The 25,272-nt window shown below is 38.2% G+C and overlaps 1 protein-coding gene across 1 annotated transcript in view; it reads left to right on the forward strand.

Moving 5' to 3' along the window:
- The window catches only part of FBXO28 (F-box protein 28), a 41,318-nt gene extending 16,794 nt beyond the window's left edge, over window positions 1-24,524 (forward strand). Inside the window, exons 4-5 of the mRNA XM_004464698.5 lie at window positions 17,458-17,653; window positions 19,753-24,524. Coding sequence (XP_004464755.1) covers window positions 17,458-17,653; window positions 19,753-20,147 — 591 coding nt within the window. The 3' untranslated portion in view covers window positions 20,148-24,524. The remainder of the gene's footprint in view (window positions 1-17,457; window positions 17,654-19,752) is intronic.
- The last annotated feature ends 748 nt before the right edge of the window (window positions 24,525-25,272 follow it).

Consider the following 25,272-nt stretch of genomic DNA (forward strand, 5'->3'; position numbering starts at 1 on the left):
TTTTAGTTATACTTAATTCACCTTAGATTATTTTGTTTCTTTAAAATGCCATTTTTGTTGCTGATATCTTGCCTAAAACTATACTCTATCCACTCAGAATATTACTGTTTTATTTATTGAGAGTCGATTGTATACTCATGCTCCTTGAACACATAATACTTCCCTGTACCTTTCCTATGTACAAGGATATTGTAGAGCACAACTGCCATTCCAACTTGTAACTGCCTATCTGTGGACTATTATGTAAGAGAGAAACCTCTGTTTTTTTTAATCTACTATTTAGAAAACAAACCCCCCCCCAAAAGAAAGCCGTCTTTTAACTCTTAAAAAATACAAGAAGTGGTGCAAGAAAAGAAAACGTATATACAAATAGCTCATGTGTGAATAATGTTTGTGTAATCATAATAATGTAAAATTGAGCAAGGATCTGATTTAAAAACCATCATATAACGATATTGGGAGGCAAGACGGGTGTGTTATATGTTGGTGTGGGAGCAGAAAGGAAAGACCTAAATTCTCATTTTCCATTGTAGGAAAACAGAAAATCAGCAAATAGCAGTATAAATGTGTAATTAGAACTATAAAGGTAAAATTTGAAAGAAATTTCTAAAAAAAAAAATAGAAAGTGATTGTCTCTGGGACAGTCTGAATGAAAGGTTGGGAGGTGGACAGCCATTTTTCATATCAGGTGTTATAAAGCCATTAAATTCTTATGTTCATGTATAATTAGGAGAGAAAAATGTTAAAAAATATATATATATATACTGCACAGGAACCCGAAAAAAATAAAGCACATTATGCTTTTAAAAAAAAAATGCGCTTATAAAATTATATAAAATTCATTCTCTATTGACTGATGCATAAGTCTAACCTTAATAAGGTTTGCTTTGATAGATTAAATAAGATAAGAGAGAGTATTAGTTAGCCAAAGGGGTGCTGATGCAAAGTACTAGAAATCTGATGGCTTTTATAAAGGGTATTTATTTGGGGTAGAAGCTTACAGTTACAAGGTCCTAAAGAGTGAGTCACCTCAAGGCTGCTTTTTCACCAAAGTCAGCTACCATATGTGGAAGCAAGATGGCAAGTGATCTCTGCCTGGGTTCATTTGTCCTTCCTCTTCAGGATCTGTGGGCCCAGCTTCCTCAGATCTCAACTGTAGGCTGGCAGAGGGCTTGTCTGTCAGGGTTCCTCAATTACTCAGCAGCTCTGTTATCTTCAGCTGCAAACTATCAGGTGAATGGCTCTTCTCTGCCAGGGCTTTAACTGTTTGTCTCCTCTGACATCTATGGAATTCTCTTTCTACCATGTGTCTTCTTGAGTGAGTGTCCATTTGTATAGCTCACCAAGGGGCTGGGAACTTAACACTGATTGAATCAAAGCCCTAATCTTAACAGGTAATTTAACCCGGTCATGTCAGCTGAATCTAATGCATTCAAAGGGTATCACACCCAGAGGAACAGATTAGTTTAAAAACATAATCTCTCTTTTGGGAATTCATAAATAATCTCAAACTGCCACAGAGAGATTCTCTGAGGATTAAATTATATTCATTGTATTATTTATTACTGTGCCAATTTATGCATAGCATGATACAGTGAACTGTGTGTATTAGAAACATGGTGGTTTATTATATTTGGTTACACCATATTTTTTTTAAGTAAGCAGAAATTCTATTTCCAAACTCTTCAAAGAATATTATAAACACAAAGGGTTTAAAAAGTATCCCAAATCAAACTGAAGGCACTTCATCAAAATAAAACACTGTGCCATTTATTAAGAATTTTTTGAGGGAAGCAGACTTGGCCCAGTGGATAGGGCGTCCGTCTACCACATGGGAGATCCGCGATTCAAACCACGGGCCTCCTTAACCCGTGTGGAGCTGGCCCATGTGCAGTGCCCATGCGTAGTGCTGATGCGCGCAAGGAGTGCCATGCCACACGGGTGCCCCCCCACGCAAGGAGTGCGCCCTGTTAGGAGAGCCGCCCAGCGCAAAAGAAATTTCAGCTTGCCCAGGAATGGCGCCACACACACGGAGAACTGACACAGCAAGATGACATAACAAAAAAGAGATTCCCATGCCGCTGACAACAACAGAAGCGGACAAAGAACACGCAGCATATGGACACAGAGAACAGACAACCAGGGCAGGGGGGTGGGGAAGGGGAGAGAAATAAATAAAACAAATCTTCACACAAAAAAAATTCTTTTTGAGATCATATTTTTCATATTACTTTGTTTTTTAACCATTTGAATGTTCTGTAGCTCACATTTTAAACACTTTTTAAAGACATGAAATAATGTATTTTTTAAAGCACAACCACAGAATGGAGGACCTTAAGAAGCAGTGATCAAATCTGCTTCATACATATGATGGGACAATCTCATACATAAGACAATCATTCCCAAAAAAGTTTGCTAGTTGTTGCTAGCAAATTAATGTTTACAGGTAAAACAAGGAAGCGTGGTTAATAATCCAGTTGTCAAATGTCAATAAATAAAGGAAAAGTCCTTGAAAGCTATGGAAAGATCTTTTCTAAATTATGATTAAAACAATTTAAACAATTATAATATATTCCAGAACCTAGCCATCAGTACGCTTTTACGATTATTCATAGTTTTAGAATTTTATTAAGGGAAAGAGGTTTTAGCCTCCTGTAAAGGAATAGAAAAGAACCTTCCTTTCATTAACTATAATGGTTTCAGTGTTATTTAGCTTGGGTGTAATTTCCCCTAGGTTTATAGGATACCAATTAAATAAATTAACGTATGTATTAAATCTTTTAAGATGATGAAAATTCTAAGTTCATATTTAATGAAATTAAGTTAAAGGAACTGTAGATCTGCCCTCTCTTAAATGGATAAAGTAAATTTCCTTGGTTACTAATTGTAATAAGCTTATTTTAAGGTAAAGTAACCAGTTTATGTGGTTATGGTTAATTACAAGGAGTTTGTAAAAGCGTCTTCTAAACTGAAGCATTTATTATAAATGGCTAATTCCAGGAAGCCATTATTAATTAGAAACCTAAATTGATATTAATAACAAAAAGTAACTCCATAACAGGCTGTCAGAGGCCACCTCAATCTGTATATTAAAGTGGTGGTAAGGAAAGATAACCTTGATTCCATTGGGAATCTTAGATTTTCATAAAATAATTGAGAAAGTAATTTTTCCTATACTGCTAAAGTAAAATACCTGTTAATTATCATGATACAGGTGTAGAAGTAAAAAGCAAAGTACTAGAAAGTTAAGTCCATTTGATATGTTATAAACTGCATTGGAAGTGTTTAGAAAGTGTCTAAAAATCAAGAGATAAACTTCAATATTACCATGCTCTCTTGTGCATTCAAACCAAGCTCAGATACCTTGCATGGTACCTCTCCATTTGAGTTATTGGCTGCTATGTCTAGGTTGGTCACTAACCCCTAAAACAAGGAAGGTATCTACTACATCTCTGGTTACACTCCTGAAGTGAATGGGGAGACATTGTAGTTTTGGATTCTTACAGCAGGCAGCGATGGCTCAATATGGCCAGATGTAAAATGGACACTGCCTCCAGACTGGCTCTGTTTCATAGTGCAGAAGGGCACTATGCACCAGGCCAGTGGAATACTGGAGCCTACCTTCCTAGCTTCTCTCTAGGGTCACCAGTGCTGCAGCATGCTGGCTGTGTGAAGGACATACCAAGTAGAGCAACAGTTACCAGGGTACTGTGAGTAGAACTTAAACAAATACAATCAGAATTATGGCCTGCTCCCATGGAAAGAGAATATGTATGGTATTACAAACCTGGAGCTTAGATCTATTCATTGCAGCTCAAAGAAGAACTTGTGCATTGATTAGTATTAAGTACTGTACCTACATGCCTGATGATTATGATAATATCTTTTCTGTTCTAGAGCATAGATATGTTAAAAGTCCTAGTAAACTTAATTCATTTTCTAAGTAGTTAATGAATGTGCTTATAAGATAAAGGAATGGCTGTCTTAAATATTGTCTTTATTTGTTTGCTATGTGCTTGTCTTATATTGTTGCATATACTGTCTTTGAGAGTTTATGTCTAGGGCAGTGCCTCTCTTCATACCTCTCCTAAGCATAATCACTACTGTGGGAACTGGGGTTGGCAGTTTATACCCAAACCCAGCGGGTATACCACAGTCTCTCCCTAGAGTTAACCAACAGCCTAAAAGAACTCAAGGAAGGATGCTCTTTCCCATCAACTTTGGCAGGATGCAGCCTCAGAAGGCATAAGGCCTTTCTCTTGTGGTCCATTATGTCATGGCTGGCCCCTTTTTGGGCCTGCCTACCATCATCTTTATCCTTTTAATAGGACCTTGTATCTTCAAAATTCTAATTAGATTTATTTCTTACAGAATCAACTCCTTTTTAGTTATGCAGGGATTTCATCCATTCCAACCAGGGTGCCAGACCCATCTTCCCTCAACCACAATAGAATAGCCAAAGAGGGTTACGCCCTGTCGGGCAGAAAGTACTGTCCTAACCGACAGGAAGTAACTAAAGAATGACCATCTCCACTGAGTACCCCCTTAAGAGTAAGTGCGTGAACTCTCATAGGGGGAGTTGCAGGTTAGTAGAGGAAACAAGAAGAAGACAAGCCACAGTATGGCCAACAGGCAGCGTGGTCTCAACCCTGCTTTACTTTGAGACTCAGGGGACCTCTTTCTGGGGCCGAGGATATACCCTGGATGCTCCAAACAGGCCTCACCATTGACCTGGACCATTGGTGGAGTAACCAGTAACAGCTGGGGCTGCTCCCCTTAGCACTAGCAAGGGGAGGAATAAGTAATAGCTTAAAAGGTGACCTCACAGCCAAAGCCTGCTCTTTCTGCCTAGAGGAGCACTGACCAAATCTCTGTGTATTTCCGTCCTTCTCTCCCATTTCTCAGCAAGCTCTGTTCTTTTCCCGCATTTCCCAATAAATTATTTTTATTGGCCTAACTTTAAAACAAAAAATAGGGAAACGGACTTTGGCCCAGTGGTTAGGGCGTCCGTCTACCACATGGGAGGCCCGCGGTTCAAGCCCCGGGCCTCCTTGACCCGTGTGGAGCTGGCCATGCGCAGTGCTGATGCGCGCAAGGAGTGCCGTGCCACGCAAGGGTGTCCCCCGCGTGGGGGAGCCCCACGCACAAGGAGTGCACCCATAAGGAGAGCCACCCAGCGCGAAGGAGGGAGCAGCCTGCCCAGGCATGGCGCCGCCCACACTTCCCGTGCCGCTGACGACAACAGAAGCGGACAAAGAAACAAGAAACAAGACGCAGCAAAAAGACACAGAAAACAGACAACCGGGGGAGGGGAGGGGAATTAAATAAAATAAAAATAAATCTTTTTAAAAAAATAAATAAATAAATAAACCAACAAAAAGGGTAAAACAAGGGGAGCAGATATAGCTACATAGCTCAAGTGGTTGAGTGTCTGCTTCCCATATATGAGGTCCTGGGTTTGATCCTCGGTATCTGCTTAAAAAAAAGGTAAAAAGATCTTGTTTAGAAAATCAAGACATCAATAGTAAAGCCTATTCTTCCCCAAAATTTTATAGTTGTTTATCTTCATTTAGAAACTAAATTTACGAGACAAGAACAAATTTTATTACAATGTAAAAGTCATAGGAACAATAAATTACAAATACTTAATTTTTGAAACACAGAAAGGTTTTCCTTCCTAAAATGTAAACATCCAGTAAATAAACCAATACATGATATTCTAGGTGTAGAAACACTGATAAATCCCTTATGAAAGAAATGTATTTGGGTATATTTGGTGGTAGGATTTTTGTTTGACTTAAATATAAGATACTTTACTAAAAGAACCAGGTCATTATTATTTAAAAGATCAGCTCTTTCATTCAGTTTCCTTATATGAGCAAAAAAACATCAATTTCTATAGGACTTTGGCTATAGAACCAGGCCCAGGAAAGGTCTCAATACCTTGAAAGTTGTTTGGCTAGAGCAAAGTGTTTTCTTGAAACTCGTAGGCAGTAGTCATTCATCACTTTGCTTGAAGACATAACCCTAGAGAACTCCTTCCCCACAATAGTGACCTGCCTAAAGCCTGTGGTCTTCCCACTACACCTCAAGACAGAGACCATTACATTTTTTAAAAATTAATGTATTGATGTGTATCACTCATACATAAACTTACATAAACAATAAGTGCATAATAATAGTTGTGAACTTAAAAAACTAACATATATAACATACAGGACTCTCATAACTCACCCTACCACCAGTAACTTGCATTGTTGTTAAACCTTTTTAACTAAAAGAGCATTGTCGAACTATTATTACTAACCAAAGTATTTTCCCCTAACCAACCGTATTATTATCTTTATATCATTTATATATGAACGTACATAAACAAGTGTATAGTAAAAGTTGTGAACTTACAAAGCAAACATGCATAACATCATACAGGCGTCCCATACATCAACCCTCTACCAACACCTTGCATTGTAATAAGATGTTTGTTACAAATATGAAATATGGTCAAGATCTTACTACTGATCGTAATCATTACCTTACGCTTGGTGTGTTTTTCCCCCAACCTACCCTATTTTTTTTTGTTTTTTTTTTTTAATTATTTTTTATGACAGAAGTTGTAAACTTACAAGTCAATCATGCTCATGTGCAGAATTCCCAAACACCCTTCCATCAACACACCACACTGTGGTGGAACATTTGCTACAAATAATATCATCTGATTATTACTATGTCCATAGTGTACATTTGGGTCATATTTTCCATACTACCTCATTATCAACACAGTACATCTTTCGCATAGATGCAAGCATATTGTATTATTACCTGCTTCTCCACATTCCCAACACCCTGCAGTAGTGATGATGTACATTTGCTTTAGCTCACAAAGTACTCTTGCATCTGTACCATCAACCACAGTTCTCTTCCACCTCTTGGTTTACTGTGCTATTCAAGTTCCTAGATTATTCTCTAACATTCTGTCAACTGGCATTTATATCCCTAGACTGCCATTTTCAGCTATACCCGATTTATAAATTAGCTGTTATTCACTATGTATTACCATCCACTCTGTATATTTCCACACTTTTAAGTAAAGCTAAGTAAAACTTCTACATACATTAAACACCAGTAGTCCAACTCTGTCATCCTCTTATCTCCTTTAAGAATCCACCACCTACCACTAGGTCTTGAAGATATTTTCCTACAATTTCTTCTAGAAGTTTTATTGTTATTTTTATTTTTAGGTTTTTGATCCATGTTGAATTAATTTTTGGATAAAGGATGAGCTAGGGGTCCTCTTTCCTCCTTCAGCTATGGATATACAATTCTTTCCACATCATTTGTTGAATGGACTGTTCTCCCTGAGCTGTGTTCATTTGACAGCCTGGTCAAAAATCACTTGACCATACATGTGAGGATCTGTTTCTGAACCATAACTTTGCTTCCATTGGTCTATGTGTCTGTCTTTATGTCAGTACCATGCTATTTTTATCACTATCACTAAGTAATATGATTTAAATTCTGGAGATGAGGGTTTACTTTTCCTTTTTTTTTTTTTTTTTTTGATGTTTCTGGCTCTTCAGGATCCCTTACACTTCCAAATAAATTTGATGATTGTGTTTTCCATTTTTTTTTAATGCTGGTGGAATTTTTATCAGAATTGCATTGAATCTGTATATAAATTTGAGTACAATTGACATCTTAATGATATTTAGTCTTCCAATCCATGAGCGTGGAATGTTCTTCCAGTTATTTAGGCCTTTTTTTGTTTCTTTTAACATTGAGTTGCAGTTTTCTGAACACAGGTGCTTTACCTCGTTTGTTAAGTTTATTCCTGATTATTTGAGTTTTATCTGTCATATTTATTTTCACCACTCTTTTGGCACTTTTAGTTTTATTGATATAATCTTCATTTTTAGACTCTCTTCCAGACCTCTCTCTCCTGTCTTTTCTTTTCAGGCTCTAGCATACCCTTTAGTACTTCCTGAAAATCTGGTCTCTTGCTTAGAAATTCTCTCAGTTTCTGTTTATCTGTGAATATTCTAATTCACCCTCATTTTTGAAAGACAATCTTGCTGGATATAAGATTCTTGGCTGGAAGGTTTTCTCTTATAAAGTATCTTAAATATATCAGACCACTGTCTTCTTGCCTCCATGGTTTCTGGTACGAAATCAGCACTTAATCTTGTTGGGTATCCCTTATATGTTATGCAATGCTTTTCTCTTGTTCTCAGAATTCTCTCTTTGTCTTTGGCATTTGACATTCTGATCAGTATGTGTCTTGGAGTTGATCTATTCGTATATTTTTGGATGGGAGTACATTGTGCTTCTTGGACATGAATATTTATGTCCTTCAATAGGGCTGGGAGATTTTCTACCATTATTTCTTCAAGTATTCCTTCTGCCCCTTTTCCCTTCTCTTCTTCTGCGACACCCATGACAAGTGTGTTTGCATGTCTTTTGCTGTCCCTAAGATCTAGTTCAATTTTTTCCATTCTCTTCTTCATCTGTTCTTTTGTATGTTCACTTTCAGAAGCCATTTCTTTAAGCTCACCAGTCCTTTCTTCAGCCTCCTCAAATGTGCTGTTATATGATTCCAATATTTTTTAAATTTCTTTGATTGCACCTTTCATTCCCATAAGATCTGCTATTTTTCTATATACGCTTTCAAATTATTCTTTGTGCTCATCCAGTATCTTCTTAATATCCTTAATCTCTTTAGCCATCTCATTGAATTTATTAAGGAGATTTGTTCAAACATCTGTAATTAGTTGTCTCAATTCCTTTATGTCATCTGGAGGCTTATCTTGTTCTTTTAACTGATCCGTAGTTTCCTGTTTCTTGGTGTGGATTGTAATTTTTTGTTGGTGTCTTGGCATCTGTCTTCCTAGAGTGTTTATTCCGGTACAGTTTTTCTCTTTAGTTTAGGGCTTCCTGCCCTTTCTCCCTTGCTTGTTGTGCAGTAGGAGCCAAGGTTGTAATTGGTACTGTAAGCTGTGGAGGCTCAAGCTGCCCTCATTGCACCAAGGACCAATGAAGCTTCTCCCAACTTTCTCCTTTGCCAGGGGTAGGGACAGTCTTACAGCTGTGTGGAATAATCCAAGTCATGCAGGCCTAGACTGTAGTTGCCCAGAGAGACTAATGAAGCTTCCCACCCCTTTCTCCCCTGGCCTGGGACAGGGATAGAACTGCAGGTATGGGCAGCAGTCTATGCAGTTGTGGGTCTAAGATGATTGCAGTTGCCCCAGTATACTTCCAGTTATTCAGTCTGTGCCAGCCAAAGATACCTGCAGTTAGCTGGATAGGCTGGTGTGGGAGTCCCCCAGCCTCTTCCCTGCCAGAGGCGGGCCTGAAGCCTAGTCTAGGACTGCAGGCTGATCTGGGTGAAAGAAACAGGTTCCTACTGTCACTGTGATTTTCGGTCAGCCTGGCTTCCCCTCAGGCTGAGGGCGTAGTCAAAATGTCGGCCACAGGCCTCTTTCCAACTTGGACAGATTCAAACCCCAGCTGTTCTCAGGGTTATATCTTGGCCAGCCGAGTCTCCCAATCAGTAGTCAAAACCAGCAGCCAACAGTTTCCTCTTCCCCTGATTTTGAGAAATGAAGCTTCCATTTCCAGCCACAGAATAGCTCCTGTGGCAGCTTGTGCCACCAGAGTAGAATAATCACCACCCCCTGCGGCTTGACAGTAATTTCCCAGAGAGGCTGGCGCAGGTCCCTGCAGCTTCCTCCTTGCTGGAGGTGGCACTGGGACCTAGACTAGAGCTGCCATCTGAACTGGATGGAAAGAAGCTGGTCACCACCAACACTGGGATTCTCATTCCACCCTGCTTCCCATCGTGCCAGGTGCAGTGTTAAGATGGCGGCTCCTGGCCTCTTTCTGACTTGGACAGTCTCAAACTTTAGCTGTTCTCAGGATTATACTTTAGCCCCTGAATTTGCTCCTCAGTAGCTGAAGCTGGTGCCCAACTGTCTCTTCTTTCCCCATATTTGGGAAGTGGAGGTTTCAAGTGCAGCCACGGAACAGTTCCTGAGGCAGCTTGTACCTCCAGTGGAGGATGGGTACTCGCCTCTGGGGTGTGGAGCGTTCTACCCACAAGTCTTCTCTGCAGATGGGCAATCCTTCTATTCCTTCAAGGATGTGGCAGGATGCTCTTCGGGCCTCCTGGAACCCCCAAACAGGTGCTTCAGCTAGCTCCAGAGAGCTCTGGATGGTCACTAACTGCCCTATAGCAGGAGCTGACTCTAGGGCTCCATACCCCGCCGCCATCTTGCTTGTTGTTCCAGACCATTATGTTATTGTTGTTAAAGTAATTTGTAAAGAGCGATTAAACCACCTCAGGAAATGAAATATGTTAAAAATTGGGTAAATACTATGCTTTCTTAATATGTGCCCTAAATCCCTTGTAGCCACAGATAACTGAATGGTTGAAGCAGTGTGGTTCTGACATGCAGTGTCCTTATTTTCCTTCATCATTGTCCTTTGCTTATAACTTTTGGATGGAGGAAAGAGACAATTTCAAATTTTATTGAAAACATAGCTTGATTAAAATAGTCTCTATATAGTAAGATGTGAAAATATTATCATTCCCTGTGCAAGACTTGAGTAAATGATAAGACGTATGTAGGCTTAATTAGCAACCCCTGTGGGATATTTTGATGAGAAATTCATTCTGAAGAATAAGGGTTATAAAGGGAATTAATTATATAGTGTAAGTAAAAGTAAAACCTAGAATAATGCATAGTATGTAATAGTACTACATAAATGTCAATTTCTAACTCTCCGTTCCCGTCATCCATCTATTCAGTCCCACCCACTCTTTCTTTAACCAGGATGACGTTTCTCCTGCTCTATTCTTCCCTTACCTATTGAAATTCTACTTATCTCTCATTGCCATGTCCTTCGTTAGGCCTACCCAGTGCTCTCAAACACATCTGATCTTTACTTTCTCTTTTTTGACACGGTACTTTGCTTGTACATTCAGTCTATTATGGTCTGTTTTGCTTTGCTGTTTGTGGTTCTTTTACTGAGTCATCTTCACAGTGGATAGGATCTGTGTCTTACTCATGCTTGAATCATTATAACAGTCATTTCCAGTCTAGTTCAAACAGGCTGTAAATATTTTTCTGACTACCAATATTTATATACATAAGCATAAACATACATAGATCCGTTAATAAAGCTATGGATATTATATTAAGCATATAAGTGCTATTTTTTTTTAATCCCTTTCAATAGGAATTCTAACTGTGGTCTTCATGTTCAAATAAAATTTGCCCTCTAAAAATCATATTCTTATATTTTAACCCTTGTTTTAAACATTTACGCTTAGATGTGTCAATATCAGACAATTTGTAATATTTGACCATCTTTACCCCTCATTTAATAAACATTTGTTGAGCATCTGCTGTGTACCAGACACTGCTGGGCTCTAGGTATCTGACAGTGAAACGAGATAAGATCTCCTCTCTCCTGGAACAAAATATATTATGAGGAAGACAGAAATTAGCAGGAAAGACGTACTTACAACTTGTAATATACATTCTGAGGGGAAAATAAAGGGTTTGATGAAGATGTTATCCTAATTTAAAGTGCAAGAGGGTTCAGAAAAGAAAGGGTTTTAAGAAAGCGAAATTTTACTGAGACTTCAAGTGTGAGTAAGGAAGTTGGGGTGGTGGAAGAGATACGCAGGGAGAACATTCCAGGCAAAAGGAGCAACAAGTGCAAAACCCCTGAGGCAAAAAAAAAGGGGTTGATGGCTAATTTGTACCTATCAGTTCAGCATAGCATACTGGCCTTGAGGACAACAGAAAGTAGTGATGGAGTATTGTGATGCTTTTCTTCTTTTATACCACCCACTTAAAACTTTAATAAACACAAACTACTATGGATAATTAAAATCCTAGCACTAAGCACATGGGATATCAGTCAATATGAAGACCCTTTTTTAAAAAAAGTTATTCCTACTTTAACTTATATTTTAAAATTTTTATTAACCATTTAATTATGTATAAATATTACATAATTATTTTTAAAACTTTGAAGGTTCTAACTTCCATAAATATTTAGTATTTGGATATACATATATGCCTATTTCCATTCCTTGAACTCCTTGAAAAAAATGACCTGACTCTGACCTTGGGGCTAAGCCATTGCTATCCCTACCTGAAAAAACACTTTTCACCCCAGATATTCAGGTAACCATTGAGTTATACCTTAAATATCTCAGGGAAACCTTTTCTAAGCACCCCATTTAATGTTATTCCTTCCTCCTCCAATAGTAACTATCTCATTATCCTCTTTTTTTTTTCCAATGACAATGTTTTAAATTATTTTATTGTTTGTGTATTTTAGCTTCATGAGAATAAAGATCTTGTCAACCTTGTACATTGTTTGTAACCCAGTGCTCTGAAAAGTGACTAGTACTTAGTAAAAACTCAGTTAATTACTTGTCGAGTATCCTACAAGTAAGAATATATTCACATAAATTGTAAGCCTAAAAATAATCCATTTTTCATATATAAATATTTAAGAAATAAATATATATAATAGTTCCTAACATGGTAGTTCAATAAGTTCTTGTTTTTTGGTTTTGTTTTTTTTTTAAGATTTATTTGTTTATTTAATCCCCCCCCTCCCCTGGTTGTCTGTTCTGTGTGTCTATTTGCTGCATCTTGTTTCTTTGTCCGCTTCTGTTGTCGTCAGCGGCATGCGAAGTGTGGGCGGCGCGTGGGGTTCCCCTACGTGGGGGACACCCCTGCGTGGCAGGGCACTCCTTGCGAGCGTCAGCACTGTGCATGGGCCAGCTGCACATGGGTCAAGGAGGAGGCCCGGGGTTTGAACCGGGGTTTGAACCGCGGACCTCCCATGTGGTAGACGGACACCCTAACCACTGGGCCAGGTCCATTTCCCAGTAAGTTCTTGTTGAAAAAGTTACTTTCTTCTAAAGTGAGTTGGTAATTTAGTAGTAATGTCGGAAATAAATGTATCACGTAACCTCCGGTGCTTGTTCTGCCGTGGCTATTGAAGTCTCGCCATCCTCTGCGATTTCTCTACTGAGCTCCTGACCTATATCTTAAGCTCCCTGCCAGCACCTGCCACCTGCATGTCCAGTGTAATTCAAAACCAGCGAACCTCATCTCCTATTACATCTACCCAGTTGCAGTTCATCTCTCCAGGTGCACAAACATAGCCTTTTCTGTGAAGTCTGATAGGGCTTTATATAAGATCACATCCTGACAGTTTCTGACATTTATAAAGCACAGGATTAGTCAGCCAAAGGAATGCTGATGCAAAGTACCAGAAATATTTTGGCTTTTATAAAGGGTAGTTATTTGGGGTAAAATCTTAGTTACAGGGCCCTAAAGAGTCCAACTCAAGGCTGCTTTCTTACCAAAGATAGTGGGCGATCTCCACCTGGTCTCTCTCCTTCCTTCTTCTTAAGGCTCCATGGTCCAGCTTCTTTCCAATCTCAGCTATAGGCTCTCTGGCAAATGGCTTCTCTCTCTTCCTGTGTATTTTCTTTTGTGGGTCTTCTTGAGTGAGTGTCTCTGTCAGCCCACCAAGAGGATGGGGACTCAGCCCTGAGTCACACCCTACTGATGTGATTGAATCAAAGCCCTTAACATAATTTAATCACTGAAATGAATCTAATACAGTCAGAAGTACTACACCCAGAGAAACAGACCAGTTTACAAACATTATCTTTTTCTTTTGGGGGATTCATGAATACTATCAAACTGCCATACTCTGTCCTCTGAATTCAATTATTGAATATTGTAACATACTACAATATTCAAAAAAAAACTTTAAATCAGTAACTGCTAAGTACAAAATCACATCACAATCAGTTTATAGAAATACACTTTGTCTTGGGGCAAAGTCCCCTCAGGCTGTAGAACTGTGCAATCTACAAAACAAGTTATCTGCTTCCAGTATACAAAGAGACAAACATAGGATAAAATTTGAATTACCATAAGGAGAACTTGGGAGGGAAACATGAGTCACTGGTCCCCACAAGTTCTGAAAGCCTGCAGGGCATACTCTATTAAGTTTCAAAGTGCGAGAGTCATTCTTAAGATGATTTCTTCTCCTTGAGGCCTCATGGGGACCTACCCTTTCCACAGGCTTTTCCAACAATCATTTTCTTGGTTTCCCCCTCATCAAGCATCAAGCTCCAGTCCTCACCCTCCAAGAACATTGAGATGGTGGCAACATTGTCCCTAATCTCTGACCTATAGGCCCAGTCTCCTCAGAACAGTGAGTGGAGACCTGGCCTTCCCTCATCTCTGGGGAACAGGTCCACCCTCTCTCCAGCCTGGGGCAGCAAAAACTCTCCCTGAACAGCAGGCTGGAGCATCCACCCTCTTCCAGTGCTGGGCCACACTTACCCTCTGTATATACATGGGTGGGGTCCTTCTCTTGACCTAAGGAGATATCTTAATTCCAGACCTCAGTTTTTATGAATTTCCTCTTTCTTTTTTTTTTTTTCCCCTCGCATTTCATGAATACATTTTTTTTTGTCTTTATTTTTTTAATATTACATTCAAAAAATATTAGGTCCCCATATACCCCACACTCCCTTCACCCCACTCCTCCCCCTGAATTTCCTCTTAAAGCCATTTTCCCTTCCAGGTCCCTTTTAGTACAGGTTGACAGTGGTTCTGTTCATACAGAGCTTGCAAAAAGCTTGTTGGTTTAGCATGCAGGAAACAGGAGTCCAGGCCATCAGACAGTAAGACTTTCTACAAGTCTTTCTTGGATAACAACATTTTCAGTTCTGACTTACAAGTTCCAAGTTTAGTTAATTCTGCAAATTTGGCACTATTGCCTGGGGGTTTGATTTCCAGAGGCTTGGAATCTCCAGAATCAGCTTCTGTTTCCTTTGTGCCCAGCAGTTCAGATCTCAGCTTAATCTCTTTCATCTAGCATTTTGCTATAAGCTGCAAGGAGAAGCCAAGCCACATTCTCCGAGTTTACTTTGGAAAGCTCTTCAGCTAAATGTCCAGGCTCACCATTTTCAAATTTGCCTTCTATAAAACTTCAGGAATCAGTCTTGCTTTGTTCTCTGCAATATTAAAACACAGATTGCCTTTCCTCCAGTTTCCAATAATAGTTTCATCATTTCCTTCTAAGGCCTTGCCAGAAATAATTTTAGGCTCCATAGTACTACCAGCAGTCTCTTCAAGGCAGGCTAGGCCTGTTACCGCAAGCATCTGACAGTTTCTCCAAAAAATATCCTTTACCCACTTAGAGAATCATTCCAGCATTTTTGGTAATTGCATCAGACTATACCCCACTCTCCTGGTACCAAATTCTGTATTAGTCAGCCAAAGGGGTGCTGATGCAAAGTACCAAAATGTGTTAGCTTGTATAAAGGCTGTTTATTTGGGGTAAAATCTTACAGTTACAAGGCCATTAAAGAATCCATCTCAAAGCTGCTTTCTTACCAGAAATAACAGGTGATCTCTGCCTGGTCCCTCCTTCATTCTTACTCTTAAGGCTCCTTGGGCCCAGCTATGGGCTGTCAGGCAATGGCTCATCTCTCTTCCTGTGTATCTTCTTCTGTGTGTCTACTTGAGTGAGTGTCTGTTTCTAACAGCCCACCAAGGGGGCGGGGACTCAAACCTGAGTCACACCCTTCTAATAAGGTTGAATCAAAGCTCTAATCTTTTATCAAATAAACTTAAAACCTTTGAATTTAATACAGTCAAAGGGTATCACACCCAGAGGAATAGACCAGTTTACAAATAATAATCTTTTTGGTGATTCATAAATAATATAAAACTGCCACAGGCACATATCATGACAGATTGAAAAGGACCATCACATTACACTGAAGAGTCTATAAAACATTAAGGACTACAAATTTGTCCTAGTACTATTCTGCAAAAATATATTTTTCTCTAGCAGCACTCAGCAAAGTAAGTAAAGGAGAAGAGATGACATTATGAGATTGATTCAGAGTTGGGAATGGGTTATATGAAGGTAGTGGGAGGAATGGGAGGGATTCAAGGTTGTTTGAGGTTTTGGTGACATAATGGTTTAGTTGGTTAAACCAAAATCTTGTGAGACAAGGATTCATTGAAATTGATGTCACCCATGCTGGAGATTTTCAGAGATGTGTGAATTATTTATACCAGTTGGTTGCTGTAATTTCCTCTTCAGGTCTATGCTAAAGTAGTGGGAGGTATTAAGGATAACCTCACAAGGATAAACACCGAGGGCAAGAGTCTTAGGAAAATTCAGTAGCCATCCCAGCAAAAGAGTTAGGAACCAGAATTTTAAGAACTTTTTTTCTTCTCCATATATGTTATGCCTTGTATTTCCCCTTTGCAATTATCATTAAAACATAAAAGGATCTCTTGCTCCCCTTTGGTGATAGCAAGGAAGTTATATCTGAGGAAACCTCATTCCAAACCTTGGAGAAACAAAAATTCAGGGGATGGGGCCTGTAGTAGTGGTGTAAAAGAAGGAAATCAGGCTGAGTCACGGGGGCTTTGGGGAACAGATCAGAGCTAGAGTGACGTGGGCTTGGAGAATTAAGAGAATATCAATTTGGTAACCTTTCCCCCTCTTGCCCTGCAGTGCCATGTAGGATTTAATTTCTTAGTATAGTCCTCTAGTTTCTTGAGCAATTTATGCATCTAACTTTGTATCACTTGTTTACACATCTGTCTCCCCAATTAGACTGATTTCCTTCAGGGCAGAAAATGTGTGTAGCAGTTTGATATAGTTATGAATTCTGAGAACAGATACTGGATTATGTTTGTAAACTGGTCTGTACCTGGTCATGATTAACATATAATTAGGGCTTTGATTGGGCCTCATCAGTATGATGTTCAGTCCCTGCCCCTTGGTGGGTGGGGACTCACAGATAAAAGACATGGGAAAGGACAGAGTTGGAACTTTTGCTCTTGGAGGTTTTGAGCTGGAGCCCAGGAAGTGAACACACAGGAGAACAACACAGAGGAATAGAGAGCCTCATGGTCTACAGCTGACCTTGTACAGAGAGGCATAGCTCTACAGCTGACCTTGTGAAGAAAACAGAGGCACTGAGCCCTGAAAAGAACCCAGGAAGCCTGAACTCTGGCACACATCAGCAGCCATCTTCCTCCAACATGTGGCACCCAAATAAAAGCCCTTCATAAAAGCCAACAGATTTCTGGTATTTTGCATCAGCACCCCTTTGGCTGACTAAAACACCATGTTTTATTCATGCAGATTCCTCAGCCCCAACACAGGGCCTGGTGCATAGAGGTGTTTAATAAATATGAGAAGTAGATAATATCGTAGCAAGCCCCAAAGCTGTGTGTTGTCGGTAGTAATGTCAGTGGTCCATACATTGACCTCATCTTATAGTCTTTTTAGCAATTGTAAAACAAGGAGTCACTTCTCTCCCTATTTAGGTGTTTTCTTTTATGAAAAAAGAAGCTAAAGTCCTAATGAGAATTATTATTTTAGGTTATTGATGAAATTTATCGTGTATTGAGATATGTCAATTCTACCAGAGCCCCTCAGCGAGCTCATGAAGTACTTCAAGAGTTAAGGGATATTTCCTCCATGGCAATGGAGTACTTTGATGAGAAAATTGTTCCAATTCTAAAGAGGAAATTACCAGGATCAGATGTATCTGGAAGACTCATGGGCTCTCCTCCAGGTAACTCTTATTTATAATATGTTCAGTTTATAATAACATTCATACGTAGTCTTGTAACTTGCTTTTTTCTCTTAACCATATATCTCAATTTTCTATGTCAGCTCATAACTGATCCTTTACTGTTAGACATATATGTTGTTTCCAGTTTTTCAGTAACTCTGAAGAATAATTTTGTGGCAAAATCTTTGTACATATCCACAACTATTGACTTAAAATAAATTCATTAGAAGTAGAATTGCTGGGTGAAAGATTATATATATGTATGTTGATGAAATATTAATTTTTTAAAGAAATATATCAGATAAAATAAAAATTCTTCATGGAAATATTTTATTAATTATATGAGCCTCAGAAATATCTGGCTGCTATTTTAAAAGACAGGGTGCATAAAGCTATTTTGAACATTGTCCCTTCTTCTGTGGTAGGTGTTTTGCAAAAGCATATTGAGTCCTAGACATTTGTGCAGTTATCTACCAAAAGAGAAAATGTTCAGTGTCCTCACACCTTGGAAATAGTTTAAATTAGGAAAGGTTTTTAATAAAACTTGGTTTTATTTGGATTAGTTAGCTCTGTACAGTACTCAGTGAGTTAGCTGAATGGCTTTCTGTAATAATAATAAAGCCTATTGCATCTCAGCATTAATGCATCTGTTATTTATTGAGTACGTATTATACGCACAGCACTGTAGTATGTCCTGTGAAGACTAAAAAAAGTGTAGTACGTAGTGTTTGCTCTCAAGGATCTTACTGTTTCAGAAGGTAAGACATATCAGACTCAAAGTTAAATTATCATAGAAAAGAAAACTATTTTAAGGCAGTGTCTAATTAAATGCCAGATGAGTATCAAAGATTCTTGAAGAAAAGGAGATCATTGTTGACTTGTCTCAGACATCAGAAGAGGTAAGAATTGATCTGAGCCTAGATGTATGAATGGAAGTTGGATAAGGAGAGAGGGAAGGAAGAATGTATCAGTCAAGGAAAATACTATGGTTATATAGATTTATAAGAAGGGAATTAGCATGATGCATTTAGGGTATGAATAGATACACCTGGTCCTTTTAGAAGACTTTCAGGAGATAAGAGTAAAAAAAAATTTATTAGTTGATTTTATGCCCATGGTATTCATTACCTCCCTAGCCATCCTGCACCATGTCAGAAATTCTTCATGTGATCATGCCTTGTTATATTCCCACTTTTTGATGGGAGTTTCCATTGTTTGACTGAAGTCGATACCTTAGTATATGACATGATCGTCCTGTACTTCTAACTTGAAATTTTATGTATGCTTATGGAAAATAAGATAGACAATAACTTTTTTCTAATTTTGCTACCAGTATTTTCTTAGTAAATCCTAAAAATGTTTTTAATATTTTAAATCCAAGTTTATGCCTTTAAACACCCATATTTGTTGGCAGTCCATATATTGCTACTTGAGCATGAGAATCAGAATTCAAACTCATTTATGGCTAAAAACAAGGCATCTGGTGAATTCATAGACCAAGTAGATTGCAAAGAAGTAGAATAATCAGAAGTGATGTAGTAAGAAGATTCCACTTTGAAATTTTCAAAGTTTAGTTAACCAAATATTACTGGTAGGGAATTATTTGTTTTTTTATTGTGGTAAAATATATAAAACAGAATTTACTATTTTACCCTTTTGCGAAAGTGGCATTCATTTTACAATGTTGTGCTATCATCACCACTTCCATTACTAAGACTTTTCAACCTAAAACAGAAACTCTGTACCCATCAAGCAGTAACTCTCCATTCCCTTCCCACTAGCCCCTGATAACCTGTAATCTTACTGTCTCAGTATCTTCTTATTCTAGATATTTCATATAAATGGAATCAAGCAATATTTGTCCTTTTATGTCTGGATTATTTCACTGAGCAAAATGTTTTCAAGTTTCATCCACATTGTCGCATGTATCAGAACTTCATTCCTTTTTATGGCTAAATAGTATTCCATTATATGGATATACCATATTTTGTTTATCCATTCATCTGTTGATGGACACTTGGGTTATTTTTCTACCTTTTGTCTGTTATGGGTAGGGAAGCATTTCAAGTGATTGATCATTTTATACTGTTTCTCCACAGTCCCAGGACCCTCTGCAGCCCTAACGACAATGCAGCTCTTCTCCAAGCAAAACCCTTCAAGACAAGAGGTTACCAAGCTCCAGCAGCAGGTTAAAACAAACGGTGCTGGTGTGACTGTTCTCAGGCGTGAAATTTCTGAGCTCCGCACCAAAGTGCAGGAACAGCAGAAACAGCTTCAAGACCAGGACCAGAAACTGCTAGAGCAGACACAGATCATAGGTGAACAGAACGCACGGTTGGCAGAGCTGGAGCGCAAACTGCGAGAAGTAATGGAAAGCGCAGTAGGAAACTCCTCAGGATCTGGGCAGAGTGAGGAATCTCCTCGGAAACGAAAAAAGGCAGCAGAAGCCATAGACTCTCTTAGGAAATCTAAACGTCTTCGGAATAGAAAATAAACTGGAATGTGGTCCTAGCTCCAGAGGAAGGCGTGGCTTAGTTGCTTGAGCAGTTATGCATATCAGGACGCTGTGGACAGCACGGTGTTCCCTTAGGCTTCTAGGCTTTCAGAACACAGTTTAACTTGAACTCTCATGGTTGGGACATTCTTTTCCTGCTTCTCCTGGTTGTACTGATGCACAGAATCTTTTTACTTTGCAATAGATTTGTACTAACGAGACCTGGTCTATCATGTTTTGAGGAGTTAACTTTTTTCCTGTGCAGATAATGTTTAAAGTAACCTTGTTTCTGCATATATGCACATTACATAAGGATCTTATACAAACCCAGTCATGACAGACTAGAAGTTAACTTTAAATACAGAAAATGTCCTGTTCACTTGAAAGGAAAGACCTACTTTTTAAATGGACACTATCTTGTTTTAAAAAAAAAAAAACAAAAAAACAAGTTGATTTTTTTTGTTCTAAGTGACCTTTGTCTGGAATGTCTGAGAAGTAGTTAATGCTTTTTGGTATTGAAGTAATGGGTAACTAAAATGGACTTTCATAGTATTGACTGTAGAAGGGGCCTCTACAGTATTGACTATATATTTTTATAAACTACTGGTAAGGGATTTACCCAGTTGTTATATACATGTTTTCCAATCTCTCTAGGGGGCCATGTCCTACATTTGCATGGATGGATGCATGCATTGCATAGTCAGCTCACTTAAAAAGCTCTTGCACTGGTATTAATCTTGAACCTCTGTACTTCTCTACTTTTTAGAGCAGCTTCTTAGATTATTTAAGCGCTTAGCATCTTCCACCACAACAGGTTGCCCCTAGAGAGGAAATTGTTAGTCCATTTGTCCTCCAGTTTTAAGGGGCAAGAGAGTATTGACTCCCATTGCTTTATCTTTTCTCTGTAGGGTTCAGGTGCACTGGCTAAGGCAGAACCCCAAATTCCAAGGCTCTTTCTGTCAATATTGGACCTCTGGTAATGAGTACTTACTCACTTTTGTGTTGCTCATTGATCAAATGTGGTGATTGAGGAGCAGCATGACTTGTATGATGCAGCTTTGCAATTGAAGCAAGATTCATTGAAGAAAACTGTACTATGAAAAAGCCTTTTGAGCATTTCGTTTGCGGGGGGGGGGGGACTTAGCAAAGCTTTTTAATGTTGATTTCAAGTTTTCCTTATTTTACAATTTTAAAAGCTTTAATTTTTTTTGCACTCCTCTTTTGAGCTTGTAACTGGAAAAGTATGTCTTGCACTGTTCAACCTTCTGAGGGATCACTTTAACAACCTCCAAATTTTGTACAGTGGTTATTTTCCCCAGTTGTATGTTTTTCAGACATTAACTATCACAGTCTTATTTTTTTCCTTTTTATTTTTTATTTTGAAATAATTTCAAATTTAAAAGACAGTTGCAGAAATAATAGAAACCCCGTACAGAAAACTGCCATATTACCCCCACAGCCCCAGATCTACCACTAGTTTTATTTTAATGTACTAAATGATGTGGCTGTTATTCGACTGTTAGATTCTTTTAAATAACTGTTGCCTTGTGTTTCAGTTATTTAAGGTAAATTTGGGTATAAAATAGAAAACGCTCCCTTTCCAGGTAGGAGTCTGACAGCTGTGTAAACCTGGGGTTTGGGCACGTACGTACGTTGAATAAAAGCGCAAGGTTGCCGCCTTCACAAGCTTTCAGCATAACATGGTTATGCGTCCTTTAGATTAACCCCACCAAATGAAACTTTTTCCTATCCATTTTTAATACTGTCCTTAGATTTTGATTGATTCTATGTCTAACTTTGAAATTCCATTTACAATGTAGTATGTTTTAAATGAAAAACCATAAAGTAGCATCCAAGTGTTTCATGGTTTGTTGGGAAGATAATTTTAAAATAAACAATTTCCAAAAAAAAATTTGTCAGCCAAGGTTATCCATAAAAGTCCCTGTCTGGAACTCATTTTCTCAGCAGGTCTCATTTTTGTAATCATAGGATTTAGCCATATTGTCATAACTTTGGAGGATTGGAATACTCATGGCCTTTAATAATTTGCTTTTCTGGTGTTGGAAGTCTTTTTAGAGTAACAAAGTACATGTGTACAGGTTTACTAAGAATGATCCTTATGCATCAAAGGAATGTAGCCTCAGATTATTTGATAGATGTTCATGAATTAACAAGATTTTCCTGAATTTCTTTATAAACTACATCTAGATACCCTAAATGGACCTGTAGTCTTCCTTTAGTGAATATGAGTAAAGGGCTTTCATAATAAACATTCACACTTTGAGAAGATAAGTTTTCAATTCCAAAATCCAAATATCTGCAGCATACACTTGTAATCACGTGTCCATTAGGCTGATGAGTTGCATTTATTAATGCATGAATGTTCCATAACAGTAGGAGAATAAAGCACTACAGTTATTTAAGTCTTAAATCAGACTAGCTAAGACAAGTTAGGGAACTGCTTTCACCATTAATCAGGACAGTTATTTGATAGCTGTTATATTTGCATTTGCTTAGCATAATGTTTAAGCTTCAATAAATTACAAATTATTTTGAGCAACTAAAACTTGACATATGTTATAGCAAAATTGTAAATTAGCTACCTGAGAGAGAACCATCCTGCCCTGCAATATAAGTTAGTAATTTAAATGCTGTGTGTTTTTAATATTATGTTGTCCTAGAGCAACATTTCATAAAGTATTCCCATCATCTTCGTTGGCTGTTTTTCAGAGTAGAGTTCTCTATTTTAATAGATCATCCCCACTTGTAAATTTATTATGGAACAACACTACAGACCTGTTACAGAATGTGAAAAGGCATATATAAGAAATTAAGATTGGCCCTATTCCTTCACCCCAGTCAGATCCTCTGCTTTTCTCCTGCATGGACTTGGTTTACTTACTTCTGACGTGACAAAACTGTTGTTTTTCAGACTCCTCTTTTGTTGTATAGAGCCTGGAAATAATGGGGCAAACACATGTATTCAGAGTGATCTTAACTGTTTTTAAAGACCACTGGGGTACCATCAGGTCAAGAGCCACTGTGTTGGAAACAACTTCTTTTGTAAAACATGATTTGGAGTGCTGAACTTTACAGGGGCTTGCCTTAATCTCTAGTAGTTTCAAGATGTATGCGCTATTGTTCTACATGTTAAAATGTTAAAATATTCTATGTAGCCCCAAAGGTGGGTAAAACAGAGTATAAGTAATGCCTAAATAAATAAGCTAAAAGGTGTCACTACAGCTGGATTTTTGAGAGAAAATGGGCATATGGAAATAGGCTATGTGTAATAAAAATAATGGCACCTTAAGATTGCACTATTTTATGCATTATTTTATATGCCATTTCATAGCCTGCACTTTAATCTCCAAAGAAACAATGTATTACGTCCCAGTTGTTCCTTATTAATAAATTTTTCCTGAGACAGGGAACCTAATTCTATTTTACTATACTGAATTAGTTTCTTGGAGGTGGATTCCTTTTGAGTTCTCTATTTCCTTAGCCATAATATTTTCTAGGATCTGGGAACTCCCTATCTTGTCTATTTCCAACAATATATAATCTTAATTTAATATAATGTAAATCTCATTTTTGGTGATCAGCACATTCTTATATCCTACTCTATCAGTGAGTACCCATTTGTTACACTTACTGAACCCCCTAAAAACATCATGCCGTAAGTAAAGTTTGAAGCTGGGGATAAAAGGCATTCTGAAAGGAAACATCCTGTATGGTGCAGTCTCTTGGAAATGGCTGGTTCTGATAGGAAATCTAACAGATACTATCCAATTCTTTGACTTGGGATATATATGCATTCCTCTAGTACACAAAAGGTTAGTAAGTTTAAAAAAACTACTTTAAAAAAATAACAGACTTCTATAGCCTGCCCCCTGAGGCAAATTATTTTTTTTAAAAGGTACTAAAGTAATCTACAAAAGGAGACATAATTAATTGACCACTGTTTGCCATGATTTTACTTTCAGTAGCAATATAATTATATTGGTGATAAAGATGATAGGCTTACGTAATGTTGGCCTTTTCCAGCATCCTAAGAATGTTAAATTTCTAAAGTTCAAAATTAACCAAACTTTTCCTATTATGTCTGAAGAAAACGATGAGATTTAGAGGCATATAGGAAATATATTAGGTCCATTGCTATAGTATATTGGTCCATATTCAAGCTAGACCAAAAGATCAAAAGTGTTTAAAATTCCTTTATGTGGTACCATGTCTGTTTACTTATGCTCGTGGGCAACAGTAAATTACTAGTTTACCTTCTGGAATTTTAATTGTTTATGACCTAATTCAATTATTGGAAAATGAAAAACACTCCTGGTCACACAACAGGGTACGGAAATAAATGTGTTGTTACCAGTGCTACTTGTTTTCTTTGTATTTCGTGCACAAAAAAATATGAAAGCAAATACCGTATTAATAGCAGCCATCGCTTGAAGCAGTGTACTGTGTGGGTTTTACATATGTTACTTTAGTCCTCACAGCCACCTTGCAAAGCAGGTTTTACTCTACGTGGGGAAGTTGACCTCAAGCCTCTAGTCCACAGTGTTACACGAAGCTTATGTCCTTCCCGCTACATTGTGCTACATTCTAAAAATGCTGGGAGCTATGAGTTAGACTCTAAGTTGCATTAATTCTAAATTCTAAGGTAATAATAAACATATACTCATTCCATATATTAACTAGAAGCAGTCAATGCCAAAATCACATGCTAAGGAGAGCATATGGAACTTGAGAGCAGGAAGAAGTTGGACCTGGAAGCAATTTTTATCCTAATGGTTTTTGGCACTGGATTCACCCTAGGCATGCAAATAGAAGAAAGCATTTTTATGGCTTCTAGAACCTATGTACTCTTAAGTAGGGAGGCAGTCCCAGGGGTAGACATCGTCTGAGGCCTCTAGCATAGGCTTATAGTTCCCCTACTGTATATATAAAACACGTGCTGCCCGTCAGTACAGACATAGTAACCGCCAATTCTTTTGCCCTGCCAGGGAAGAATACAGGTTGTTCCAAACTTCCAGCTCCAAAACTAAATACTAGAGTTTCAGTAATCGGACAAATCCTTTTTATCTCTTAAAGGTATAAGGAGGGTTGAGAATTGCTCAAAACA

This window comes from Dasypus novemcinctus, chromosome 13 (assembly GCF_030445035.2).
Source record: "Dasypus novemcinctus isolate mDasNov1 chromosome 13, mDasNov1.1.hap2, whole genome shotgun sequence".
Classification (NCBI taxonomy): Eukaryota; Metazoa; Chordata; class Mammalia; order Cingulata; family Dasypodidae; genus Dasypus; species Dasypus novemcinctus.